Below are 26,018 nucleotides of genomic sequence, written 5' to 3' on the forward strand. Positions count from 1 at the left end.
GGATCCTAGGGAATATACGATCACATGGGGTGTTTTGGACTCATATTGTCTTACGCAACCAGCAGACACATTCGGTTTCAATGATCTAGAACAAAAGCTCAAGGCAACATACAATTCCAACCCTTGCACATACGCACACACACACTCCTCACTCTGACAGTTAGCTACCTGCAGCTAAAGCCCAGCTTGCTGCCTTATCCAAGTGTCACCAAAGAGAGACCCTGTGCTTGACAGCAAGCCCTAATGGTGATCACTCCCCATGAGGCAACATTTGGAGTTGAGAAGTAGTGAGAGTTTGTGCTTTCAGGGCTCAGCGATTACACTCTTAGAAATGACTGTGTGCGAGCCAGCCTGGACAAAGCACCAGACATGAGCTAAGTGGCTTGTCAGCTAGCTCTGCGTTGAATTTAGATTTAAGAGTCACACTTAATGTGTGCCACGGACGATCAAACACACTGAGTGTTAGGGCCACTGCATGGTACTAGATTTGTGGGAACTCATTGCCATAGCAACCAATGTCCAGGTGTACCATATTAGCTCATTAGCGTAGTAATTTGTGTATACTCTAATCTACTATGCCTTATTACTTGGACTGATCTTTTTATTGATGCACTGAATACCTGAGACTACTTAATGAGCCGGCTCAAGAATCCAATGGTAAAAATAGATGATCCAGTTCCCTATGAAAGCACCTGGTTCGGCAGACCTCACACAGCATAGTTTCACTACCCCAGTTTCTCCTAGCCTCAAAACCTGGTTACATTTCGACTCGTTAACGTGACATATATCACATGTAGAGGGTTCCACCACTGTAAAATAAGAACTTGAATCAACCTCAGAATCTCAGATCCTCAGTGAGACCAATTGCTGCTTTAATTTTCCAATATACAGTACCAGTCACAAGTTTGGACACACTGACTCATTCAATGGGTTTTCTTTATTTTTACTATTTTCTACATTGTAGAATAATAGTGAAGACATCACAACTATGAAATAACACATCATGGAGTAACCAAAAAAGTATATATATTTTAGATTCTTCAAAGTAGCCACACTTTGCCTTGATGACAGCTTTGCACACTCTTGGCATTCTCTCAACCAGCTGCATGAGGTAGTCACCTGGAATGTTTTTTCAACAGTCTTAAAGCAGTTTCCACATATGCTGAGCACTTGTTGGCTGCTTTTCCTTCACTCTGCGGTCCAACTCATCCCAAACCATCTCAATTGGGTTGAGGTCGGTGATTGTGGAGGCCAGGTCATCTGATGCAGCACCATCACTCTCCTTCGTTGTCAAATAGCCCTTACACAGCCTGGAGGTGTGCTTTGGGTAATTGTCCTGTTGAAAAACAAATAATAGTCCCACTAAGTGCAAAACAGATGGGATGGCGTATCGCTGCAGAATGCTGTGGTAGCCATGCTGGTTAAGTGTGCCTTGAATTCTAAATAAATCACTGACAGTGTAACCAGCAAAGCACCATCACACCTCCTTCATGCTTCACTGTGGGAACTACACATGCGGAGATCATCCGCTCACCGAATCTGTGTCTCACAAAGACATGATGGTTAGAGGACAGATTTCCACCAGTCTAATGCCCATTGCTAATTTTTCTTAGCCCAAGCAAGTCTCTTCTTCTTATTGGTTTCCTTTAGTAGTGGGGTCTTTGCAGCTATTTGACCACGAAGGCTTGATTCACGCAGTCTCCTCTGAACAGTTGATATTGAGATGTCTGTTACTAAGTAATGGTGCAGGAGGGGATGGCTGCCGTTTTATGGCCTCTTAACCAACCGTGCTATTTTGTTGTTTTTTTCGCATTGTTTAACTTTCGCATTGTTTAACATTGTAACTTATTTTGTACATAATGTTGCTACTACTGTCTCTTATGACCGAAAAGAGCTTCTGCACAGTGATTACTCACCTTGAACTAGAAAACTCATTTTTCTTTAATGAGTCGGACGAGAGACACCCGGCGAGGCCCTCATCCCCGTCATTCGCAGGAGAAAAAGACGGAGATATCGCGAGTCGTGGCTGAATGATGACATGAATAACATACAGCTGTCGGGTTACACGTTACACACTGTATCGGCAGGATAGAATAGCAGCCAGACGGATTACCAGACGGATTACCAGGCCATGTACTCCGAGCATGCGCTGACCAACTGGCAAGCATCTACACTGACATTTTCAACCTCTCTCTGTCTGAGTCAATAATACCAACATGTTTCAAGCAGACCACCATAGTTCCTGTGCCCATGAACACTAAGGTAACCTGCCTAAATGTCTACCGACCCATAGCACTCACGTCTGTAGCGATGAAGTACTTTGAAAGGCTGGGCATAGCTCACATCAACACTATTATCCCAGAAACCCTAGACCCACTCCAATTTGCATATTGCCACAGCAGATCCACAGATGATGCAATCTCTCTTTCAATCCACACTGTCCTTTCACACCTGGACAAAAGGAACACCTATGTGAGATTGCTATTCATTGACAACAGCTCAGTGTTCAACACCATAGTGCCCTCAAAACTCATCACTAAGCTAAGGACCCTGGGACTAAACACCTCCCTCTGCAACTGGATCCTGGACTTCCTGATGGGCCGCCCCCAGGTGGTAAAGGGTAGTTAACAACACATCCGCCACGCTGATCCTCAACACGGGGGCCCCTCAGGGGTGCATGCACAGTCCCCTCCTGTACTCCCTGTGCACTCGTGACTGCATGGCCAGGCACAACTCCAACACCATCATTAAGTTTTCTGATGACACAACAGTGTCCTGATCACCGACAATGACGAGACAGCTTATAGAGAGGAGGTCAGAGACCTGGCCATGTGGTGCCAGGACAACAACCTCTCCCTCAATGTGATCAAGACAAAGGAGATGATTGTGGACTACAGAAAAGGAGGACCGAGCAACGCCCCCATTCTCATCGACCAGGCTGTAGTGGAGCAGGTTGAGAGTTTCAAGTTCCTTCGTGTCCACATCACCAACAAACTAACATGGTCCAAGCACACTAAGACAGTCTTGAAGAGGGCATGACAAAGCCTATTCCCCCTCAGGAGACTGAAAAGATTTTGCATGGGTCCTCAGATCCTCAAAAGGTTCTACAGCTGCACCATCGAGAGCATCATGGTTGCAACACTGCCTGGTATGGCAACTGCTCGGCCTCCGACCGCAAGGCACTACAAGGGGTAGTGCATATGGCCCAGTACATCACCAGTACATCATACCAGGCGGTGTCAAAGGAAGGCCCTAAAACTTGTTAAAGACTCCAGCCACCCTAGTCATAGACTGTTCTCTTTGCTATCACATGGCAACCGGTACCGGAGTACCAAGTCGAGGTCCAAGAGGCTTCTATTTACATTTACGCTGCTGCTACTCTGTTTATTATCTATGCAGTCACTTTAATAACTCTACCTACATGTTACCTCAATTACCTCGACTAACCGGTGCCCCTGCACATTGACTCTGTACCGGTACCCCCTGTATGTAGCCTCGCTATTGTTAGTTTACTGCTGCTCTTTAATTATTTGTTACTTTGTATCTTTCTTAACTGCATTGTTGGTTAAGGGCTTGTAAGTAAGCATTTCACTGTAAGGTTGTATTCAGTGCATGTGACTAATACAATTTGATTTGAACTCTGCAAAGCATTTATTTGGGCTGTAATTTCTGAGGCTGGTAACTCTAATGAACTTGTGCTTTGCAGCAAGTCTTCCTTTCCTGTGGCTGTCCTCATGAGAGCCACTTTCATCACAGCGCTTGATGGTTTTTGCGACTGCACTTGAATAAACTTTCAAAGTTCTTCGAATATTGTTGATTGACTGACCATGTATTAAAGTAATGATGGACGGTCATTTCTCTTTGCTTATTTGACCTGTTCTTGCCTTAATATGGACTTGGTATTTTACCAAATAGGGCTATCTTCTGTATACCACCCCTACCTTGTCACAACACAAATGATTGGCTCAAAACGCATTAAGAAGGAAAGAAATTCCACAAATTAACAAGGCACACCTGTTAATTGAAATGCATTCCAGATGACAATCTCATGAAGCTGGTTGAGAGAATGCCAAGAATGTGCAAAGCTGTCGTCAAGGCAAAGGATGGCTACTTTGAATAATCTCAAATATCAAATATATTTTTATTTATTTTACACTTTTTTGGTTACTACATGATTCCATATGTGTTATTTCATTGTTTTGATGTCTCACTATTATTCTATAATGTAAAATTGTACAATGGCCAGCATCCCAGAGTCGCCTCTTCACTGTTGACGTTGAGACTGGTGTTTTGCGGGTACTATTTAATGAAACTGCCAGTTGAGGACTTGTGAGGCATCTGTTTCTCAAACCGTACTTGTCCTCTTGCTCAGTTGTGCACTGGGTCCTCCCACTCCTCTTTCTATTCTGGTTAGAGCCAGTTTGCACAGTTCTGTGAAGGGAGTAGTACACAGCGTTGGCCGTTTCTTGGCTATTTCTCGCATGGAATAGCCTTCTTTTCACAGAACAAGAATAGACGGACGAGTTTCAGAAGAAAGTCTTTGTTTCTGGACATTTTGCGCCTGTAATCGAACCCTCAAATGCTGATGCTCCAGATACTCAACTAGTCTAAAGAAGGCCAGTTTTATTGCTTCTTTAATCAGGATAATAGTTTTCAGCTGTGCTAACATAATTGCAAAAGGGTTTTCTAATGATCAATTAGCCTTTTAATATAATAAACTTGGATTAGCTAACACAATGTGACATTGGAACACAGCCAGGTTACTGATAGTGGGCCTCTTTACGCCTATGTAGATATTCAATTAAAAAAATCAGCTGTTTCCAGCAACAATAGTCATTTACAACATTAACAATGTCTACACTGTATTTCTGGCCAATTTGAAGTTATTTTAATGGAAAACATTTTTAATTTTCTTTCAAAAACAACGACATTTCTAAGTGACCCCAAACTTTTGAATGGTAGTGTACATTCTCACACACACACACACACACACACACACACACACACACACACACACACACACACACACACACACACACACACACACACACACACACACACACACACACACACACACGTATATACAAACATACAGGGCATTTGGAACGTATTCAGACCCCTTCCCTTTTTACACATTTTGTTGTGTTACAGCCTTATTCTGAAATGTATTAAATTATATATTTTTCGCACACAATACCTCATAATGACAAAGCGAAAACAGGTTTTTAGATTTTTTTGCAAATTTATTACAATTAAAAAACATACCTTATTTACATAAGTATTCAGACCCTTTGCTTTGAGATTTGAAATTGAGCTCAGGTGCATCCTGTTTCCAGTGATTATCCTTGAGGTGTTTCTACAACTTGATTGGAGTCCACCTGTGGTAAATGTAATGTATTGGACATGATTTGGAAAGGTACACACCTGTCTATATAAGATCCCACAGTTGGCAGTGCATGTCATAGCAAAAATCAAGCCATGAGGTCGAAGGAATTGTCCCTAGAGCTCTGAGAGAGGATTGTGTCGAGGCACAGATCTGGAGAAGGGTACCAAAAAAATTCTGCAGCATCGAAGGTCCCCAAAAACACAGTGGACTCCATCATTCTCAAATGGAAGAAGTGTGGAACCACAAGAATCTTCCTAGAGCTGGCTGCCTGGCCAAACTGAGCCATCGGGGGAGAAGGGCCTTGGTCAGGGAGGTGACCAAGAACCCAATGGTAACTCTGACAGAGCTTCAGAACCTTCCAGAAGGACAACCATCTCTGCAGCAGTCCACCAATCAGGCCTTTATGGCCAGACTGAAGCCACTCCTCAGTAAAAGGCACATGACAGCTCTCTTGGAGTTTGCCAAACGGCACCTAAAGGACTCTCAGACCATGAAAAACAAGATTCTCTGGTCTGATGAAACCAAGATGGAAATCTTTGGCCTGAATGCCAAGGGATACATCTGGATGAAACCAGGTACTGCTCATCACCTGACCAATACTATCCCTACGGTGAAGCATGGCGGTGGCAGCAACATGCTGTGGGGATGTTTTTCAGGGGCAGGGACTGGGAGAATAGTCAGGATCGAGGGAAAGATGAAAGGAGCGAAGTACAGTGAGATCCTTGATGAAAACCTGCTCCAGAGTGCTCAAGAACTCAAACTAGGGCGAAGGTTCACCTTCCAACAGGATAATGATCCTGAGCACACAGCCAAAACAACGTAGGAGTGGCTTCGGGAGTCTCTGAATCCAGTTACAATTAAATTACACCCTTAAATTGCTTCTGATAACTGAATGATCCAGCCTAGTGTATGTTGTCAGAACAGTCCCAAGCTGTTGCATTTAACAGTAGTCAACAGTATCCTGATGCATTTTTATCACAGGCGGCTACCCTTAGTTCAGTTCTGTGGCTTGATCAGACAGGTCTATTTGGCCCATCACTCATCACTGCTGCGGCTGGAAAAATGACAGACGTTTTTAGCCCAGCCTAATGCCTCTGAGCATTGCCCCATTGTGTATATGACAAGCCCTCTCTCGTCTCCCTGACTGTTTACCTGTTGTGCTCGCTCGCTGCCTCTGTGAGGATCGATCGCGTCAGCAGCAACAATAATATAGTCATGTCATCCACCTTCTAAAACGTCCTTTGGCAAGGTTGCTCAATATCCCCTTCAGTTTAACAATTATGACGACCCTTTGGTTATAATAAAGCCAGTGATTTTTCAGCTTTTGGTGTGCCACCTGAACGATTGAAAACGAGCACTATGTTTCACTTCCCTTGAAAATGAATGCCACCAGTGTCATCACTAATGGCTGACAGGACCTCTATTGATTTCTCTGACCCTGCTGTGGAGGAGTGGGGCACTGGAAGGGGAATAGGGCGACACATTCTCAGGCAAAGTGCTGACTTGGGTATGAATTGTGAGAGCCGATATGGATTGAATAGCTGCGGGATTGAGACACAGAATGAGAGATGGCTGATTGGTCAGCAGTCAGTGGGAAGTGAGAGGGAGTGTGACACCATTTTGTCTTTACAGACCATCTCCCAAAGCCCATTATGACCAATGGAGAGATAATGTCCGTGTAGAAGAAGATACGATAAATGTAACATGCCACTTGTTTTGCTACACACATCGCTGCATTTGCAAGGGCACAAAATGATGTTTCCAAGTTATGACTGTGAATATGGGGATATTATTATTGTGATAGATTTACAGACTGTTGTCTGCCGAAAGAAAACATCACGAATGGTTCCTTTGGGTCTCTAGTGTTCTGTTCATTCACTATTAATAATACACAGAACAGTCTTGTCAGTGAAAAAATGCTAATAAACTCAAAACCAGCTCATAATTCTTACCAGCTCATAATTTCAAGGGTCCCATTTGCTAGAATCCTTTAGTGGACACATCAACAGTAGGCTATATTTGCCAGCACATTGACCACACACTTTATTGGTCTTTTCCAGCACTCCTGTATGCCACCATCTTCGGTAACGTGACCACCATCTTCCAGCAGATGTACGCCAACACCAACCGCTACCACGAGATGCTCAACAGTGTCCGCGACTTCCTCAAGCTCTACCAGGTGCCAAAGGGCCTCAGTGAACGCGTCATGGACTACATTGTCTCTACATGGTCCATGTCTAGAGGCATCGATACAGACAAGGTAACGCAAACATGGCTTAAAACGTCCATACCATTTTGTTACCGTCTCACAGTATGCATCTTTATTTCATGGCTGAGTTGGTCTGTGAGAGGAATCAAAAGGTTATGCATCACCATGGATATTACTGGTATGTGTTGGTGGTATTATGTTGTCATTGTGATACCATTATTATTAATTTATTATAATTATTATTATATTGATACAATTGACTGATTTAACGCTACTCATTGGCCCCCGATTCAAATGTTTAAGATATGACTGTATCATTCCTTGGACCCCATACCGATCCAAATGTAAAATGCATTGGTCAGAAAATTGATTGAAACGTTAGGAATCGCCGATTCACTAACATTTTTTTTCTCATATTACTTTATTTTTTGCCTTCCAAAACTACCTCATCTTTTGTGACAACTGCTGTGTCCTCTCCTTCGGTGTCAAACTAAAAGCATGTAACTGTTGACAGTCATTGATCAACAAGTAATTTTGCATGCCGAACAACCCTAGGGAATATCAGTAGCGTCGTCAAACTGCATACTGTGCCCAGCTTCGCACGCTGACCAATGCGAGGAAGAAGGCCCGTTCCTGATCTTGCACACCTGTGTTCAAATGCTAAAATGGCTTGCGTGATATTAGGGTTTATTAGTTGAGTGACAACGTATGTCATTTGCTAGGTTATTGTTATGAATGAACTGTTGAAATAGTGTGTTTTAACCAGAATAAAAGTAAGCTACCAGAAACACATCTCTCATCTAGATGTACCTGCTGAGCAGGGTTTACAATAGATTTGATTTTGCTGCACAAAACCCATCAGCAATAGTTTGGGTAGTTTTACTTTAAACAATTAGTGTATATGGTCATTTTTAGACATACAGATTAAAGTTAATTATTTCATAAGGAGGAATCACCTTTTGGGAGGAGCACTGCATGGCTAAAGCGGGAGGAGAAAATAAACTCACTACACTTCCAAACGGTCAAAACCATTTGATTTTGAGATGGGGGTATAATCCAAAATTGTGCTATATATTTATTGGCTATGTCATAGCTAATTTGTAACGGAAAAATATTGATTCATGTACATTACTAGCTCGAACACTTGATCTGCAAAAATGAGAAGTTAATTAGTGGGTGATGGTAATTTCAGAAGTGCGGGGACAAAAAAATATGGCTACATTGTCCCCACCCCTCCTAATCTGATAGTGGGGTGTCAGGTGGCAAGTGTCCTTTATGGCTCAGATTAGGTGCCTACATAGTATACACCACAGCATAATTTACACACGCAGATGTACACATCAACTCAGACAGATCCAGCTCAGAGAGGCCCAGCTCATGAGTTCCATCACCAGCAGGTTCAGATTTGCAATGGAAAATGTATGTGCTTATACAACAAATATTAGTGCATCGAATTGTATCACACCAAATCATTTCAAACTAAAGCTTAGCGTTCCTGTATCGTATCGGAGGCCACGTATCTAGATTCGAATCGTCTTGAAAGGGAATGATGCACATCCCTACAATTTATTATTATTATTGTATTATGTCAAAAGGGAATAGATTCATACAGAACTAGAAATACGATCTGATGTTCTGTCATCTAGTGTCATATTTCAACATTACTGGTCCTATTTGTCTTCTGGCTCATTCTAAATTAGAATTATTCCTGACCTGGTCCTGCAAACGCGTGTTGGTTATGACCTCTTAACATTTGACATAATAGGAGATGCAGAGGTAATCATGTGCAATTGGCCCTCTATTCCCAGAACAGGGAGAGACTGAAATTTGCAAAGATTCACCCCTTTTAAGTTGATGTGAAAGGGATTATTCTATTTGGGGGGGAAGTTTTAGCTTATTTTTGACTTGTTTCATTCAAACCTTTTTTAAATGCCCACACCAGTAGAAATCTACTTTTTTTTCAAATGAAAGACTATGGCCAGAGCTTACCCATAATATTGCACAATGATTTAAGTTAATAAGTCATCGTTTTAGTCAAAGTATGATATCTTTGGGCTTGAAGTGACAAATTCGAACTGCCCACTTCATGCAAATCCGTGGGCATGTAGTGTTTTTTCCTATGATATGACACACATTATTGTCAGCCTACATTTCAGGGCTGGGTTTTATTGTAATGTTACCACCCACCAGCATGGCATTGTTTATTCATCAGAAAAAGCTGCAACGTTATTACTCTTCACTACTGAGAAGAGCCAAACAGCCTTGTGACCACTTGGCTAACGAGCCATGGAGCAAAATTAACATACGTTTTTCAACCTCCACTTTTTTTTCTTTTTCCCCCCCAAAATTATACAAAATCCATTAGATAATTTGTCACAGCTAGTCTGTATTAAAAGTATATATACGGGACAATTTTATAAAATGGTATAATTGCATGATACTGCATAATAGCATTTTGCAAACCTGCTCCTCCTGTCGCCCCAAGATCAATGTTTTTGACCACTGAAGTTTTGCTTCACGACACGCTCCACTGCTTTGATTGGTGTAACGTTATCCGCTATCCAGATAATGAAAAGCCACCCGCGAAAGAAAATTGCAGCGTGCATGATGACGAGCTGTCATTGTAGGCTATAATTTCTCTTTCCCTGTGGGCACAGGCTGACTTTGCTCAGGCAAAGCCTGCTAGAAACCTTCCTACCAAAGGTTGCACCTTGTCCATTACAGTGTAGAAAAACGCATATCAGCTATCTTTCAATAGTTATCCATATTATTGGAGCGTCATCATATTATTTAATCTACTTATAAGGTGGATTCACGGCCGCAATTTATGAACGATGCCAAAACGTTGTAGATAGCAATATATGGCGAAGTCAAAGATAGGGCAAACTTTTCCCTAAATTGGGCTCCCGGGTGGCGCAGCATTCTGCATCTCAGTGCAAGAGGCGTCACCACAGTCCCTGGTTCGAATCCAGGCTATATCACATCCGGCCGTGATTGGGAGTCTAATAGGGTGGCGCACAATTGGCCCAGCATCATCCAGGTTTGGCCGGGGTAGGCCGTCATTGTAAATAAGAGTTTGTTCTTAACTGACTTGCCTAGTTAAATAAAGGTTAAATAAAAAATATATATAAAAATCAATGCTTATGACAAATCCAGCTCCAGAACCAGCCATAGAGCTGGAATATGATGTAGTAAAAAAAACACAACACCATAACATTAGCTAGCTACACTAACTAGCTACACTCCACGAAGAAAATACCACAACCAATTTGTGAATATGTATAAGTAACCTTCCTCTCCCGCAGGTGTTGCAGATCTGCCCCAAGGACATGCGGGCGGACATTTGCGTCCATCTTAACAGAAAGGTGTTCAAGGAGCACCCAGCCTTCCGACTGGCTAGCGACGGGTGCCTACGGGCTCTGGCCATGGAGTTCCAGACCACCCACAGTGCCCCTGGAGACCTCATCTACCACGCGGGCGAAAGTGTAGACAGCCTCTGTTTCGTGGTGTCCGGGTCCTTGGAGGTCATCCAGGACGATGAGGTTGTGGCCATATTAGGTGAGGGTTTATTTATTCTTAATTTTTAAACCTTCATTTATCCAGGAAGTGTAATTGAGGCCAGAAGACCAGAGGGAGACATGGTCAAGAGGCCATCTTTGGTATCTGTATGTATAGTCAATATCTGACACTCGAAAACAATTGCATTATAAAATGGTGTGTTTTCATGACCATATTACACTTAGTGACCTTTCAATGCATAGAGCATTGATGGACCTGGCTTATTGCTCATTTGGTGAAATTGAGGTGAGAGTAAAGTGGATTGCGCTGAAAAACATGTTTCCTGTTTGTGTACACCTGACTGTAAGGTATTGCATCACATTAGTATTCAAGACGACAATAGAGACTCTGATTGCGGAGATCCACCCCTTGATGTAGGTTCACGTCTGCTGCTTTAAAGCGTAAACCAGCCTCAAAATAGCAAATTACATCTGTGCTTCTTTTTAATGTTAATTCAAAGTGAATTAAAGCGTCCCTATTCTCTATACAATCTGTTCAGGAAGTATGCTCAACGGCCTACATTGAGCAAACTCAATGTTTTGATAGTCGCATGCTTTTCACTTTCATAAGAGCTGTGACAATATCTGTGCAACCCCTTAGGGCGATTCTCGTGAACTCGTTATTATGCGGAAACGAATGTTGTGAAAATTAGCAGTGAGCATGTCAAAGCAAACAGTAGTAATCCTAACTCTAATAAACAAAAGCAGCTTTGTGTGGATCTCTGGAGGTGATGTAGGATCTTAATTTGAGCCAGTTTGCTACAGCAGGAAAATAATCCTGCAGCAACAGGAAATGTGAATTATTATGTAGATTATGATGGAACATGTTTTTGTAGGGGTTGATACAAATCCAGTCTGAAAATCAAGTCTGGAATTTCAAAGTGGAAATTACAAACTTCAGAAGCCTTTTTTAAACCTCATATACTAGAGTGCCTCTTCTCTCTTGAGGGAACTAAGATAAATGTATATGATGGGGTGGCAGCGTAGCCTAGTGGTTAGAGCGTTGGACTAGTAACCGGAAGGTTGCGAGTTCAAACCCTGAGCTGACAAGGTACAAATCTGTCGTTCTGCCCCTGAACAGGCAGTTAACCCACTGTTCCCAGGCCGTCATTGAAAATAAGAATATGTTATTAACTGACTTGCCTGGTTAAATAAAGGTTAAAAAAAAAAAAAAACATCTGCATTGCAGGAAATAAAATAATTCATTATGATTAAGATCCTACATCTGTGTTCAACCACATGAGAAGTCAAATGAAGACAAATGACACTTTCTGAAATGATACTTTGAGAGTATACTGAACCTCTGTTGTCTGGGACGTGATGTGAAGAGGTTCTCCAACCTTTTCTAGCATGAGAGCTTCTTTAAAAAAAATGAAAGATCAAAAATGGAAATAAATAAACTTAACACCACAATATTTTGCTTTATGGCCAAAAATGGATGACATAATAGCTATATTAACCATATTTTCTCATCTCACTTTAAAATGACTTTCGGCAGGAAAGAAAATAGCCTTGCCGGAGAATTGCCGGAGAATTTTTGCACAACACCGGGACCTATTACAATTGAGTCAAAGTTTTTCAGTTTAGCCACCCCACTATATAGGAACAAACATGCCATATGTGTGTCAACCTGTAGTGGTTAATATTATTTAAAAATGCTTGTGTGATATAATAATAAAAAAGAAAGAAATTGCTTTTGTAGGTGTTATGCTGTGCTCATGTAGTGTCTTCCAAATAGACTTACAACACAGAGAACCTTTATCTTAGTTCCCTCAAGAGAGAAGAGGCACTCTTTAGTCAGACCTCTGTTAGATGCATGATGGTCTGATAACTCATCCTCAGAGATTAGCTGTGTCACTGAGACAGAAAAACGCTGGTAGGAAGTGGGATGATGAATTTACAATACTCTAGGGCTGCTCTCTGCATCCTTTCGGTGATTGTTTTTCCCTCCAAATCGTCAAGCGAGAAGACTGGTTATCACGATGGAGCTCGTATTTACACGAGGGATAAATATTTGGATTGCCCTCTCCCTCTAGCAGTGATTTAACCTTTAAGAAATGAGCAGGAGAATATATCGCACTACTAGGGTCTTCACACTTACTAGACTTTTTTGCAGTAATACCCTCAGCTACAGATATACTGTCATGTAAACTTGCTAGTTTGTCACGTTTCGACTCATGACACTCGAAAGTTGCCCCTCTAAGCACTGTAAACAGAACAACACTCTTACAGTAAAATTGTAATAGCAATGATTTTGAAATGTACATACATTTTCCATATTTAAAAAAACACTTGTTTTATCGATTAAAAAAATAGCTGAAATTGTAGTAACAGCATGTTACATTCTAAAAATGGCCGCCGTAGCTTTACATCTCAACAGTGTTTTGTTGTTTTGCTTGACTGCATGGAGGTCCAGGCAAGAAGCAACTCCCCCTTTACCTCATATAGGTGGTGGGCTGTAGCAAGCTATGCTTTAGTTTTCGAGATGATCGATCTCTGTCGAGGGAGTAGCTTGTTTTTACACATTGTGTATATGTATTTCTGTTGGTAGGTCATGTCAATTATTTTAATGTTCGCTAGTTGTACAGGCAAACATCGGCGCGTATCAAACTGTAAACTGATCAAAACTCGTGTACTATCAATGGTATTATCTCTGCTGATCACGTTGTCCGTATCTAAAGGTAGTAAACAGCTGGTGAAACCTCGAGATAGATTGCTGTCCGACAAAACTGCTATTTTTTGTAATCTAACTATTTAGTTATAGAAACACAATATCATCAATGTAAGCTTGTAAAATTACTCCCAATTTAGAACACCGCAACATTGGTAATTTAGCGAGCTTGCTAGTTAGCTAGCTAGTTACAACAAGTAGATATGTTGCTAGTTAGCAGAAGCAGATAGCTTTATCACTAGCTAGCATTTCATTCTGAGACAATGAGTATTTTAGCTATCAGTTTATTTCAAGTAATAATTTAAGACTACAAAAATCTATAGGACAAGTAGTGTAAATCTAATACAGTCATCAAGGCAAGACCCACTAATTTCATTCATACTGACTAATAAGAAATGTCACATTATCCCTGTCAATAGTTGGAGTAGGATGATTGCAGAGCTCCCTGCCTCAGACTGTCAGGATGTTTATTTTCTAGCTCACAAACTACATTCCTTTACTGTGATTTGTTTTATTATTGTCTCTCACTTTTGTCTCACATGATCTATTCAGCTCTCCTGTGTCCTGCTCCAAGAGATCAACCAAGTGCTATCCATACTGCAGTTTCAACTAGCCCTACTGTCACTATTTAGATATTGAGATTGCATATGCATTTGCCTGTTGTATTTTCTTTGTGGGGTTTGTCTTACATGGTGTAGTGCATTTCAGAGTTAAAGCACACCAACTACAGATACTCATGCTGGTTTGATAATCTCAGTTTAGATTCAGTTTAACAGGTGACAAATAGATGATTATTGTAACATGCAGTGGGGAGAATATTGCCCCAGTCAGGAGCCCAGGCTTTCGCCATAGATTGTAGTTCTCGTCTCTGGACCACACAAGCTTTAGAGTGCATTCTGCTAAGGCACTTGTCTCTCTCTACATCTGTCAGCTCCATTGGTGACCAGGGTGGGATCCTTTCGATATACCTATGGGGCCTGGGCACACAATGCTCCTAGAGAGAAGGGGAAATACTGAAGCATGCCATGATGACAGTTGTAACGTCTCCAAAGGCCCAGGCTTTTGGCATAGATGGTAAAGTCATTTCTGGACTGCAATATTGTAAGATTGTTACCTCCACGGCACTTGATATACGGTGAGGGAAAAAACTATTTTGATCCCCTGCTGATTTTGTACGTTTGCCCACTGACAAAGAAATTATCTGTCTATAATTTTAACCCATCTCCATTCATAGCATACATGACACACACACACAACTATCTATCTATGCTTTTATTTGGGTATCTACACAAAGTATATGATTGAATGTTTCTTTAAGACTGCAGCTAGTTACATGATAGTAGACATATAATCAGGCCACAATATGATAATGAAACACATGAACATTTACAGTAGCTGGAAATGCTAGTCAAACGGCAACATTGGCTAGCTTTCAATAAATTGGCTAAATGCTTAACAGAGTTACCTCTTCATACGATCAGGACAATTCGTATTGCATTTTGCATATTTAACGTGCACTTAAAAATATATTTATCGTATTTCAGTCTTTGGGAGCTCGCTATGCTCCTCTTCATCAGACAGCAGCTCGTGTTTTCACGAGCTGTTTACATCGCAGACGTAGATAGATGCAGGCCATTGGCTGCTGTCATCACGAGGTGTATGTACGGGAGTTCTGATTTGGTTCCAAGTTTAGAATTTCTGCAAATTTGCCTAAGCAGACAGAGTGGTGAAATACAGTTCTTATAAGAAAATGTTCAAGAATTGAAAGTGCCAACAAATGTTGCAGTCATAAGAATGTTTAACGATCATATACAAAAAATACATATACAAAAAAACTCGGGGATTGATCAAGTTCAGGTTTTCGGTTCGGCCAACAACCTAATATAATGACTTCCGTGAAATTGATCAAATGAACCCTGGTTTGTTCTAAGGTAGCTTTAATATGGTAGCTAGTGTAAACTTAAAAGCTACTATCTAGCTATGGATCACCGCTACATTTGTAAGAATGCAGAAATTATTTTATTTACATAGCTAATGTTACCTAGTCGTGTATGTTCATTTCCTCTTCCCGTTGGGTTAGTATGAGTGTCATTAAAGCAATTTGTGCCAGATGTGGCTTGAGCGGATTAAATTGGACTTGTACTTCCCATTTTTCACAGATCTCCTCAAATATCATCCAAGGGAAGAAAGGGTCTCCCAAAAAGCAAGCCATGGTGACAAAATGACAAGCTGTTTGTCTGTTAATGAATCAAAAAGGGACATTAATTTCCCTTTCAAATCAAAGTTTGTCAAATGTTTTCAGACCTCTAAAGTAATCTAATGTCAAGATGAAACCACATGACAACGTGTAGATCCAGCTGTATTCCTCCACCCCAAATGAATAGAAAAGTCAAGCACCGAATGAAACCAGGAAATTAGACAGTGCTTAACTTTTCCATTCATTTGGGAGGTATCTACACAACATCATACAATACATTTCATCTTGAAAGTACTGTACTTTCGAGGCCCGAAAACATCTGACAACTTTCATTTATGAGTGAAATGTCCCTTTAATGGGAAAATCAGCAGTTTATACATCAAGTGCTGGACATAAATCAATTATATGTACCCATTGATTCTTGAAGAATATAACGTATAAATGACTCATGAGCTTAGTACAACTGTCTTACCCCATCAGAACCCCAAATATAAGCTTGTTTAAGTTCAATGTAAACAAAGTAAATCCAAACAAACACTATGAGCCTCAAAACATGGTTAAAATGAATTGTTATATCATGGATGGTCAGTACTTGCATCCATAGCTTGTCTATGAATTTGAGAGTGGTAACATTTCTCCAGCCCCATCCCTCAGCTTTTTACAGAAACAGGAGGGGAGTTCACTTTGTTATTGTTATTGTGGTGGAAGGACACGTCACGCTCTGACATGCCATATACCACTTGAGAGCTTCTTAGCTTCCGTGCTGTAAGAAAGTATTCCCATTGCTCTGACAAACACAAATTGTTTTAGTTCGAGCTTCATTTAAAAAAAAATAACGTTATTTGTAGATGTCAAATCAAATGTATTTATATAGCCCTTCGTACATCAGCTGATATCTCAAAGTGCTGTACAGAAACCCAGCCTAAAACCCCAAACAGCAAGCAATGCAGGTGTAGAAGCACGGTGGCTAGGAAAAACTCCCTAGAAAGGCCAAAACCTAGGAAGAAACCTAGAGACATTGTTAGAGATCTGAATTCTGTTCGCTCCATCCCTCCAGGCTATGTGGGGTGGCCAGTCCTCTTCTGGCTGTGCCGGGTAGAGATTATAACAGAACATGGCCAAGATGTTCAAATGTTCATAAATGACCAGCATGGTCGAATAATAATAAGGCAGAACAGTTGAAACTGGAGCAGCAGCACGGTCAGGTGGACTGGGGACAGCAAGGAGTCATCATGTCAAGTAGTCCTGGGGCATGGTCCTAGGGCTCAGGTCCTCCGAGAGAGAGAAAGAAAGAGAGAATTAGAGAGAGCATATGTGGGGTGGCCAGTCCTCTTCTGGCTGTGCCGGGTGGAGATTATAACAGAACATGGCCAAGATGTTCAAATGTTCATAAATGACCAGCATGGTCGAATAATAATAAGGCAGAACAGTTGAAACTGGAGCAGCAGCACGGCCAGGTGGACTGGGGACAGCAAGGAGTCATCATGTCAGGTAGTCCTGGGGCATGGTCCTAGGGCTCAGGTCCTCCGAGAGAGTGAAAGAAAGAGAGAAGGAGAGAATTAGAGAACGCACACTTAGATTCACACAGGACACCGAATAGGACAGGAGAAGTACTCCAGATATAACAAACTGATCCTAGCCCCCCGACACATAAACTACTGCAGCATAAATACTGGAGGCTGAGACAGGAGGGGTCAGGAGACACTGTGGCCCCATCCGAGGACACCCCCGGACAGGGCCAAACAGGAAGGATATAACCCCATCCACTTTGCCAAAGCACAGCCCCCACACCACTAGAGGGATATCATGTGAAACATAACCACTTTGTGTTCATCACAGACAGACTAAATCTTAAAGCTGAAGTTGTAATGTTTCGGCTGGTGTGTGAATGGCGTCACTGAGGACGCAGGGCAGAACATTTTCTTTCACCAGTTCTATGAAATGGTGTAACTAAATATGATCATATCTATTTTACAGTTATAAGGTGAACTCTTAGTAGTCGTTTTCTAAATTGGTTGTTACTATATTAAGAAAGCATGTAAGTCATTTCAAGCCCTATTCATTAAGTTATGTTGAATAGGAACTAAGTCATAATATTTCATATTTTCATGTACTTGAGCTTGTGTCCTCAAATGTGAGTACACATCAGCAATACATTTTTACTAGAAAAGGGGAGATTTTTATCTTTCTTGGAGTATGTGGCATTACTACTTATTGTTTATGTCCTTAATTAACAACTTAATTATTTACTTAGGTGGAAATCTACATACATCTAACAGGCATTATGCAACGTTTCCACATGGAAATAACCCTTAACCTCTTGCTCCTACCTGGCACGCAGGCGTCCCATCTAGAGCTCTGGAAATGCAAATGCGCTATGCTAAATGCTAATAGTATTAGTTAAAACTCAAACGTTCATTAAAATACACATGCAGGGTATTGAATTAAAGCTACACTTGTTGTGAATCCAGGCAACAAGTCAGATTTTTAAAATGCTTTTCGGCGAAAGCATGAGAAGCTATTATCTGATAGCATGTGACACCCCAAAAGACCCGCAGGGGACGTAAACAAAATAATTAGCATAGTCGTCGCTACACAAACCGCACAAATAAAATATAAAACATTCATTACCTTTGACCATCTTCTTTGTTGGCACTCCAATATGTCCCATAATCACTATTGGGTCTTTTTTTCGATTAAATCGGTCCATATATAGCCTAGATATCGATCTATGAAGACTGTGTGATAAACGGAAAAAAATAGCGTTTCATAACGTAACGTCATTTTTTAAAATTCAAAAAGTCGACGATAAACTTTCACAAAACACTTCGAAATACTTTTGTAATGCAACTTTAGGTATTAGTACACGTTAATAAGCAATACAATTCATCAGGAGGCGATGTCAATTCTATAGGTGTCCGTCTCAAAAAAATGTCTGGAGAAAGCTCGACCAAAACATCCGGTCGGAGACCGGAGGGAATCGGTTCCCTTGATTCGGTTAGACCAAGAATCAAAGCTGAATCAAATGACAAGACTCTAGACAACGTGTGGAAGCTGTAGGCACTGCAACCTCGGCCTCATTTAATTCGGTTCACTTTGAACAATTCCTGGAAGTAGCGCAAGGACATTTATTTCCATTTTCAGTGATCAGATTTTCCTGCACTTTTCGATGAAACGCACGTTCTGTTATAGTCACAGCCGTGATTTAACCAGTTTTATAAACGTCTGAGTGTTTTCTATCCACACATACTAATCATATGCATATACTATATTCCTGGCCTGAGTAGCAGGGCGCTGAAATGTTGCGCGATTTTTAACAGAATGTTCGAAAAAGTAGAGGGTCGACTTAACAGGTTAATGGCCAAACATCGTTCAAAGCTGTATACAGTTGTTTGTTTGTGGTGTGACCGGTTGGTCCGAAACAGTAAACTTCAGTCATAAATGTCTTTTTTTTTAATGAAGAGTTCTCCCCCTCTATACTGAACAAATATATAAATGCAACATGCAACAATTTCAATTATTTTTACTGATTTAGTTAATATAAGGGAATCAGTCATTTGAAGTAAATTCATTAGGCCCTAATCTATGGATTTCACATAACTGGGCAGGGGCACACCATGGATGGGCCTGAGAGAGCATAGGTCCACCCACTTGGAAGTCAGGCCCAGCCAATCAGAATGAATTTTTCCCTACAAAAGTGCTTTATTACAGACAGAAATACTCCTCAGTTTCATCAGCTGTCCGGGTGGCTGGTCTCAGACGATCCCGCAAGTGTAGAAGCCGGATGTGAAGGACCTGGGCTGGCGTGGTTACACGTGGTCTGCAGTTGTCAGGCTGGTTGAATGTACTGCCAAATTCTCTAAAATTATGTTGGAGGCGGCTTATGGCTTATTGAGAAATTAACATTCAATTATCTGGTAACATCTCTGGTGGACATTCCTGTCGTCAGCATGGAAGCTGCACGCTCCCTCATCTTGAGACATTTGTGGCAAAACCTGCACATTTTAGTGGCCTTTTATTGTTCCCAACACAAGCTGCACCTGTGTAATGATCATGCTGTTTAATCAGCTTCTTGATATGCTTCACCTGTCAGGTGGATGGATAATCTAGTCAAAGGAGAAATGCTCACTAACAGGGCTAAAAACAAATTTGTGCACAGAATTTGAGAGAAATATGCTTTTTGGGTGTATGGAACATTTCTGGGATGTTTTATAACAGCTTATGAAACATGGAACAAAAACTTTACATGTTGCATTTATATTTTTGTTCAATATTTATTTTTCCCCCAGTCTTTTTTATTCACAAAGCTATATTTACCCACTCATGCAAATCTGTATTGTACATCTCCAAGTTCTGAGGAAACTATGCAGTATTCAGTTTTTTAATGTATTATTTCTTACATTGTTACCCCAGGAAATCTTAAGTCTTATTACAAACAGCTGTGAAGAACTATTGGATATAAGAGCAACATCAACTTACCAACATTACGACCAGGAATACGACTTTTCCGAAGCGGATCCTCTGTTCGGACCACCACCCAGGACAATGGATCTAATCCCAGTAGCCGACCCAAATCAACGGTGCCAGAGAAGGAGCAGATGTCCAGTCTCTTGATAACAAGATAGAAGAAATCTGAGCACGTGTTGCCTTCCAAAGAGACATCAGAGATTGTAACATTCTCTGTTTCACAGAAACATGGCTCTCTCGGGATATGTTGTCGGAATCGGTTCAGCCACCGGGCTTCTCCATGCATCGTGCCGACAGAGAAAAACACCTCTCTGGGAAGAGGAAGGGCGGGGGTGTATGCTATATGATTAACAACTCATGGTGTAATCAATCATAACAACTTACATGAACTCAAGTCCTTTTGCTCACCCGATCTAGAATTCCTTACAATCAAATACCGGCCATTTTACTTACCAAGAGAATTCTCGTCAGTTATAGTCACAGCTGTGTACATTCCCCCTCAAGCAGACACCAAGACAGCCCTCAAGGAACTTCACTGGACTCTATGTAAACTGGAAACCATATATCCTGAGGCTGCATTTATTGTAGCTGGGGATTTTAACAAAGCAAATTTGAGAAAAAGTCTATCTAAATTCTATCAGCATATTGATTGCACTATGCGCAGGGGTAATACACTCGACAACTGCTACTCTACCCCCGGTCCTCCCTTCATAAAATCCGACCACGACGCCATCTTGCTCCTACCGTCTTATAGGCAGAAACTCAAACAGGATGTACCAGTGACAAGAACCATTCAATGCGGTTCTGACCAATCGGAAGCAACGCTTCAAGATTGTTTTGATCACGTGGACTGGAATATGTTCTGGTCAGCCTCAGAGAACAACATCGACCTATACGCTGATTCGGTGAGGGAGTTTATAAAGAAGTGCATTGTTGTACCCACTGAGACTATTAGGGTCTACACAGGATATTACAGACTACAAACAGAAAACCAGCCACGTCACCGACACTGACGTCACGCTTCCAGACAAACTAAACACCTTCTTTGCCCACTTTGAGGATAATACAGTGAAACCGTCGCGGCCCACTAAGAAAGACTGTCCCCCTCTCCTTCTCCATGGCCGACGTGAGTAAAACATTTAAACTTGTTAACCCTCGCAAGGCTGCTGGCCCAGACGGCATCCCTAGCCGCATCCTCAGAGCATGCGCAGACCAGATGGCTGGTGTGTTTACGGACATATTCAATCGCTCCCTATCCCAGTCTGTTGTCCCCACATGCTTCAAGATGGCTGCCATTGTTTCAGTACCCAAGAAGGTAAATATAACTGAACTAAACTGAACTGTAGCACTCACTTCTGTCATCATGAAGAGCTTTGATCATATCACCTCCACCTTACCGAGTCCCCCTAGACCCACTTCAGTTTGCATACCGCCCCAACAGGTCCACAGATGACGCAATTGCCAGCACATTGCCCTATCCTATCTGGACAAGAGGAATACCTATGTAAGAATGCTGTTCATTGACTAAAGCTCAGCATTCAACAGTACCCTCCAAGCTCGTCATCAAGCTGAAGGCCCTGGGTCTCAACTCGGCCCTGTGCAATTGGGTCCTGGACTTTTTGACGGGCCGTCCCCAGGTGTTGAAGGTAAAAGACAACATCTCCTTTTCGCTGACTCTCAACACTAGGGCCCCTGTTCACCCACGACTGCGTGGCCATGCACGCGTCCAACTCAATCATCAAGTTTGCAGACGACACAACGGTAGTGGGCTTGATTACCAACAACGACGAGACAACCTACAGGGAGGAGGTGAGGGCACTCGGAGTGTGGTGTCAGGAAAACAACCTGTCCCTCGACGTCAACTAAACAAAGGAGATGATCGTGGTCTTCAGGAAACAGCAGAGGGAGCACCCCTTATCAACATCAACGGGACAGCAGTGGAGAAGGTGGAAAGTTTTAAGTTCCTCGGCGTACACATCACGGACAAACTGAAATGGGTAGTTGTTGTGCGATTGTTAGATTACTTGTTAGATATTACTGCACTGTCAGAACTAGAAGCACAAGCATTTCGCTACACTCGCATTAACATCTACTAACCATGTGTATGTGACCGATAAAATTGGATTTGATTTTGTACTGTAAATCCAAAAGCTCCCATAAGCTGTCTGATGCATTTCATCAATTAAATTTGGACACGGGAAAGGGACAGATTTGTATTTTCATGTGTGAAAAACAAAAGGTCTGCATATGTGTTAATAACCATGGCTTATAGAGTCTTGGCTAATACTTTTTTAGATCTGTTTCCAGAAAAGTAGGAGCTTGGTGGAGTGAGGGATGCAGCTTGACATTAGTAAGAGGTGCAATATGTTGTTTACAGCTCAGTACAGGGTCTGTTTGCCTTGTAGGTGACAAGGCTTCTACAATTGGTATCACAAATGCACTGTGTATCATTTCCCCCCCCCCCGTTGGTCTCAAACTAGTTATTTTTTAAATGAGCAGTTACATAATGCACTCTTTTTCAATGGTCAATTTCTTTGTTTGTTAACATTGTACAGGCAGTTTGCAATTGAAGCACATTTCAGCATAGAAGTATGACCTTGGGCTTTTTACTTTATATTACCATGAAAGGCTGCAAGATTTGCTTCATGGCAGTTAGATTCATATCATTGTGGATGGATGGGGTTTCCCTTGTTCTCATTCACCTCACTATTTATCTCTCCCCTTTCTATCGGCGGTTTTTATCTTCACAGGAAAGGGAGACGTGTTTGGGGACGTCTTCTGGAAGGAGGTGACCCTAGCCCAGGCTTGCGCCAACGTTCGGGCCTTGACTTACTGCGACCTCCACGTCATCAAGCGTGACGCTCTGCAGAAAGTTCTGGAGTTCTACACGGCCTTCTCCAACCACTTCTCCCGCAACCTGCTGCTCACCTATAACCTCAGAAAGAGGGTAAGCTGCCCGGGAGCATTGCTCTCTCTCTGACTGTGTCTCGATGGTCTCCAATAGCTTATTGATTGGCAAAAAGATTGGATAGACTCCAAAGTTATGTATTTTTCACCTATCCAGTCCTTTCTGAACAGTGGTCTGGAAGGAAACAAGAGCTATTTAAAAAAGCAAAGGTGATGGCATCTCCATCAATGAATGGTGCTCTTATTTATTTTAAAAAGCTGACACTTCAACCTCAATTGATCTTTCTCAAAGCCTGCTTTTTTGGTGGATGTGGCACCTTCTCTTTATGGGAACTGCTTAAAGATAGACGCAGCAATATTTCATCATCAAACACAGTGGGGCAACTTTTGGCTAGACATCAACAACAGCCCAAAAAATTGTACTTCTGCCTTACAGGCATAAACAACAACAATCTGCCAAAACTGATGTCATTGCTGAGTCTACCTTCATCATGCAGAGTCAGTTGTACTGAGTGTCTCACACTTAATTTGTGATTCTGGCCTTGCTGTTTCACCATAGTTAATCTCATTCCCAATGCTCGCAATAGCTGGGGACGAGATTCTCTGTGAAATGTGTCTTAAAATAACTTTCTTGGACCAAAAGGAATTGAGATCGAAATAGTGGCCAGTTCCCGGTCTTTGTGTTGCATAGTACAATATTTCCTTTCAGGGACAGGTAAAATGCACAAAGTGATATTTGACAAATGTTGAATAATTACTCAATAATGAAGTCACCTTGTCCTCCATTTTCATCAAAATGTCCTCGTCTCTTTTGTTTTGTCATTTTACCTGTAAAAAGATAAGGCCTCTAAACAAAGTATCAACTCCAGTATGCACCATCAACCCAGGTCGCTTGTGTTAAACGCATTGCTCCAATAAGGGTTAACTCACTTAGGGGGAACTGTAAGGTGGGCTTATTAGCGAGGATTGTTACAATATGACATTCATCATGGTGTTTGAATAGTATATTATAAATACATTATTTGACAAATTATTATTGATGCAGATTTATTGATTATTTTTTAATGTTGCATTTGTTTTTACAAATGGTCCGCAATGTCTTATTGATCTGAATATCAGTGCTATAATCTTCTAGCCTTTAACCATTGACTTTTTACACCCACTCAAACACTCAAAACTTGTAAACTGAGAACATCACTGAAAACCCACAGCATTTCCTATAAAACATCAAGTACTGAAATTGATTCAACTTTGCTGAAGAAAACACAGCATATTAACGAGGACATAGCTTATTCATCAGAAGGTGCTGTTGATTCATCAAGATGCAATCCTCTGTCCTTGTCGTCATCATGCAATTCAAACTTGAGTATATGTTAGGCAATAGAGGTCATGTTGACTAATACGATGACTCACTTTTACCGCATATCCTATTATGGTTCGTCACGATCTGCACCCTTAGCCGTGGTGTATGCGGTTTCTTGCGGTCATCAAGGTTATTGCTTTGTTTAGTCTAGAAAAGCTTTCAGGTGCATAAAGCCTCTTCAGGCAGCCACTAATCCACCGTACTTTTCAGGTTAGGCAACCACAGGGGTTGATTTGGCTAAAACCTGCTGTGAGGTTAGGCACCAACTTGAAGAACTACCTGGACCTGTCCAATTAGAAACGCTCATTGATGATTTCTATCGTGTGCCCTAATGAACACGATCCTGGTTCCGCCATAGTGCCGTGGTGCCCCTTTCTGTAAGTTATACCCATGGAATCAGTAACACACCAATTGATGGGCCAATTCTGGAGGCCCATCATAATAGCTTTTGATGTCTGTCGACAACCACAATTTTTCATAGACCTTTGCATTAACGCGAGCTGATTAAGCATTTAGAAGGTGAATGTCGATAAGGTCAAATATTGATGAGTATACTAAGTCATATCGATTTCAGAAATACATTGATTGCATAATTGACACAGTAGATACAGTTGAAGTCGGTAGTTTACATACACCTTAGCCAAATACATTTAAACATTCCCTGTCTTAGGTCAGTTAGGATCACCACTTTATTTTAAGAATGTGAAATGTTGGAATAATAGTAGAGAGTGATTTATTTCAGCTTTTATTTATTTCATTACATTCCCAGTGGGTCAGAAGTTTACATGCACTCAATTAGTATTTGGTAGCATTGCCTTTAAATTGTTTAACTTAGGTCAAATGTTTTGGGTAGCCTTCCACAAGCTTCCCACAATGAGTTGGGTGAATTTTGGCCCATTCCTCCTGACAGAGCTGGTGAAACTGAGTCAGGTTTGTAGGCCTCCTTGCTCGCACACACTTTTTCAGTTCTGCTCACACATTCTCTATGGGATTGAGGTCAGGGCTTTGTGATGGCCACTCCAATACCTTGACTTTGTTGTCTTTAAGCCATTTTGCCACAACTTTGGAAGTATGCTTGGGGTCATTGTCCATTTGGAAGACCCATTTGAGACCAAGCTTTAACTTCCTGACTGATGTCTTGAGGTGTTGCTTCAATATATCCATATAATTTTTCTACCTCATGATGCCATCAATTTTGTGAAGTGAACCAGTCCCTCCTGCAGCAAAGCACCCCCACAACATGATGCTGCCACCCCCTGTC

General features: G+C 41.5%; 1 protein-coding gene across 8 annotated transcripts in view; it reads left to right on the forward strand.

The window, feature by feature from the left end:
• The window catches only part of LOC118365070 (potassium voltage-gated channel subfamily H member 1-like), a 100,454-nt gene that overhangs the window by 46,846 nt on the left and 27,590 nt on the right, over positions 1 to 26,018 (forward strand). For all 8 annotated transcript variants that reach the window (XR_008088485.1, XR_008088486.1, XM_052490662.1 and 5 more), the window contains 3 exons: positions 7,447 to 7,646; positions 10,901 to 11,153; positions 23,238 to 23,434. Coding sequence is in view for 6 of the 8 variants with exons in the window: in XM_052490662.1 (XP_052346622.1) it covers positions 7,447 to 7,646; positions 10,901 to 11,153; positions 23,238 to 23,434 (650 nt within the window). In the remaining 2 variants the exon portion in view is untranslated. The remainder of the gene's footprint in view (positions 1 to 7,446; positions 7,647 to 10,900; positions 11,154 to 23,237; positions 23,435 to 26,018) is intronic.

The sequence above is a fragment of the Oncorhynchus keta genome, chromosome 32, assembly GCF_023373465.1.
Source record: "Oncorhynchus keta strain PuntledgeMale-10-30-2019 chromosome 32, Oket_V2, whole genome shotgun sequence".
NCBI classification, from domain to species: Eukaryota; Metazoa; Chordata; class Actinopteri; order Salmoniformes; family Salmonidae; genus Oncorhynchus; species Oncorhynchus keta.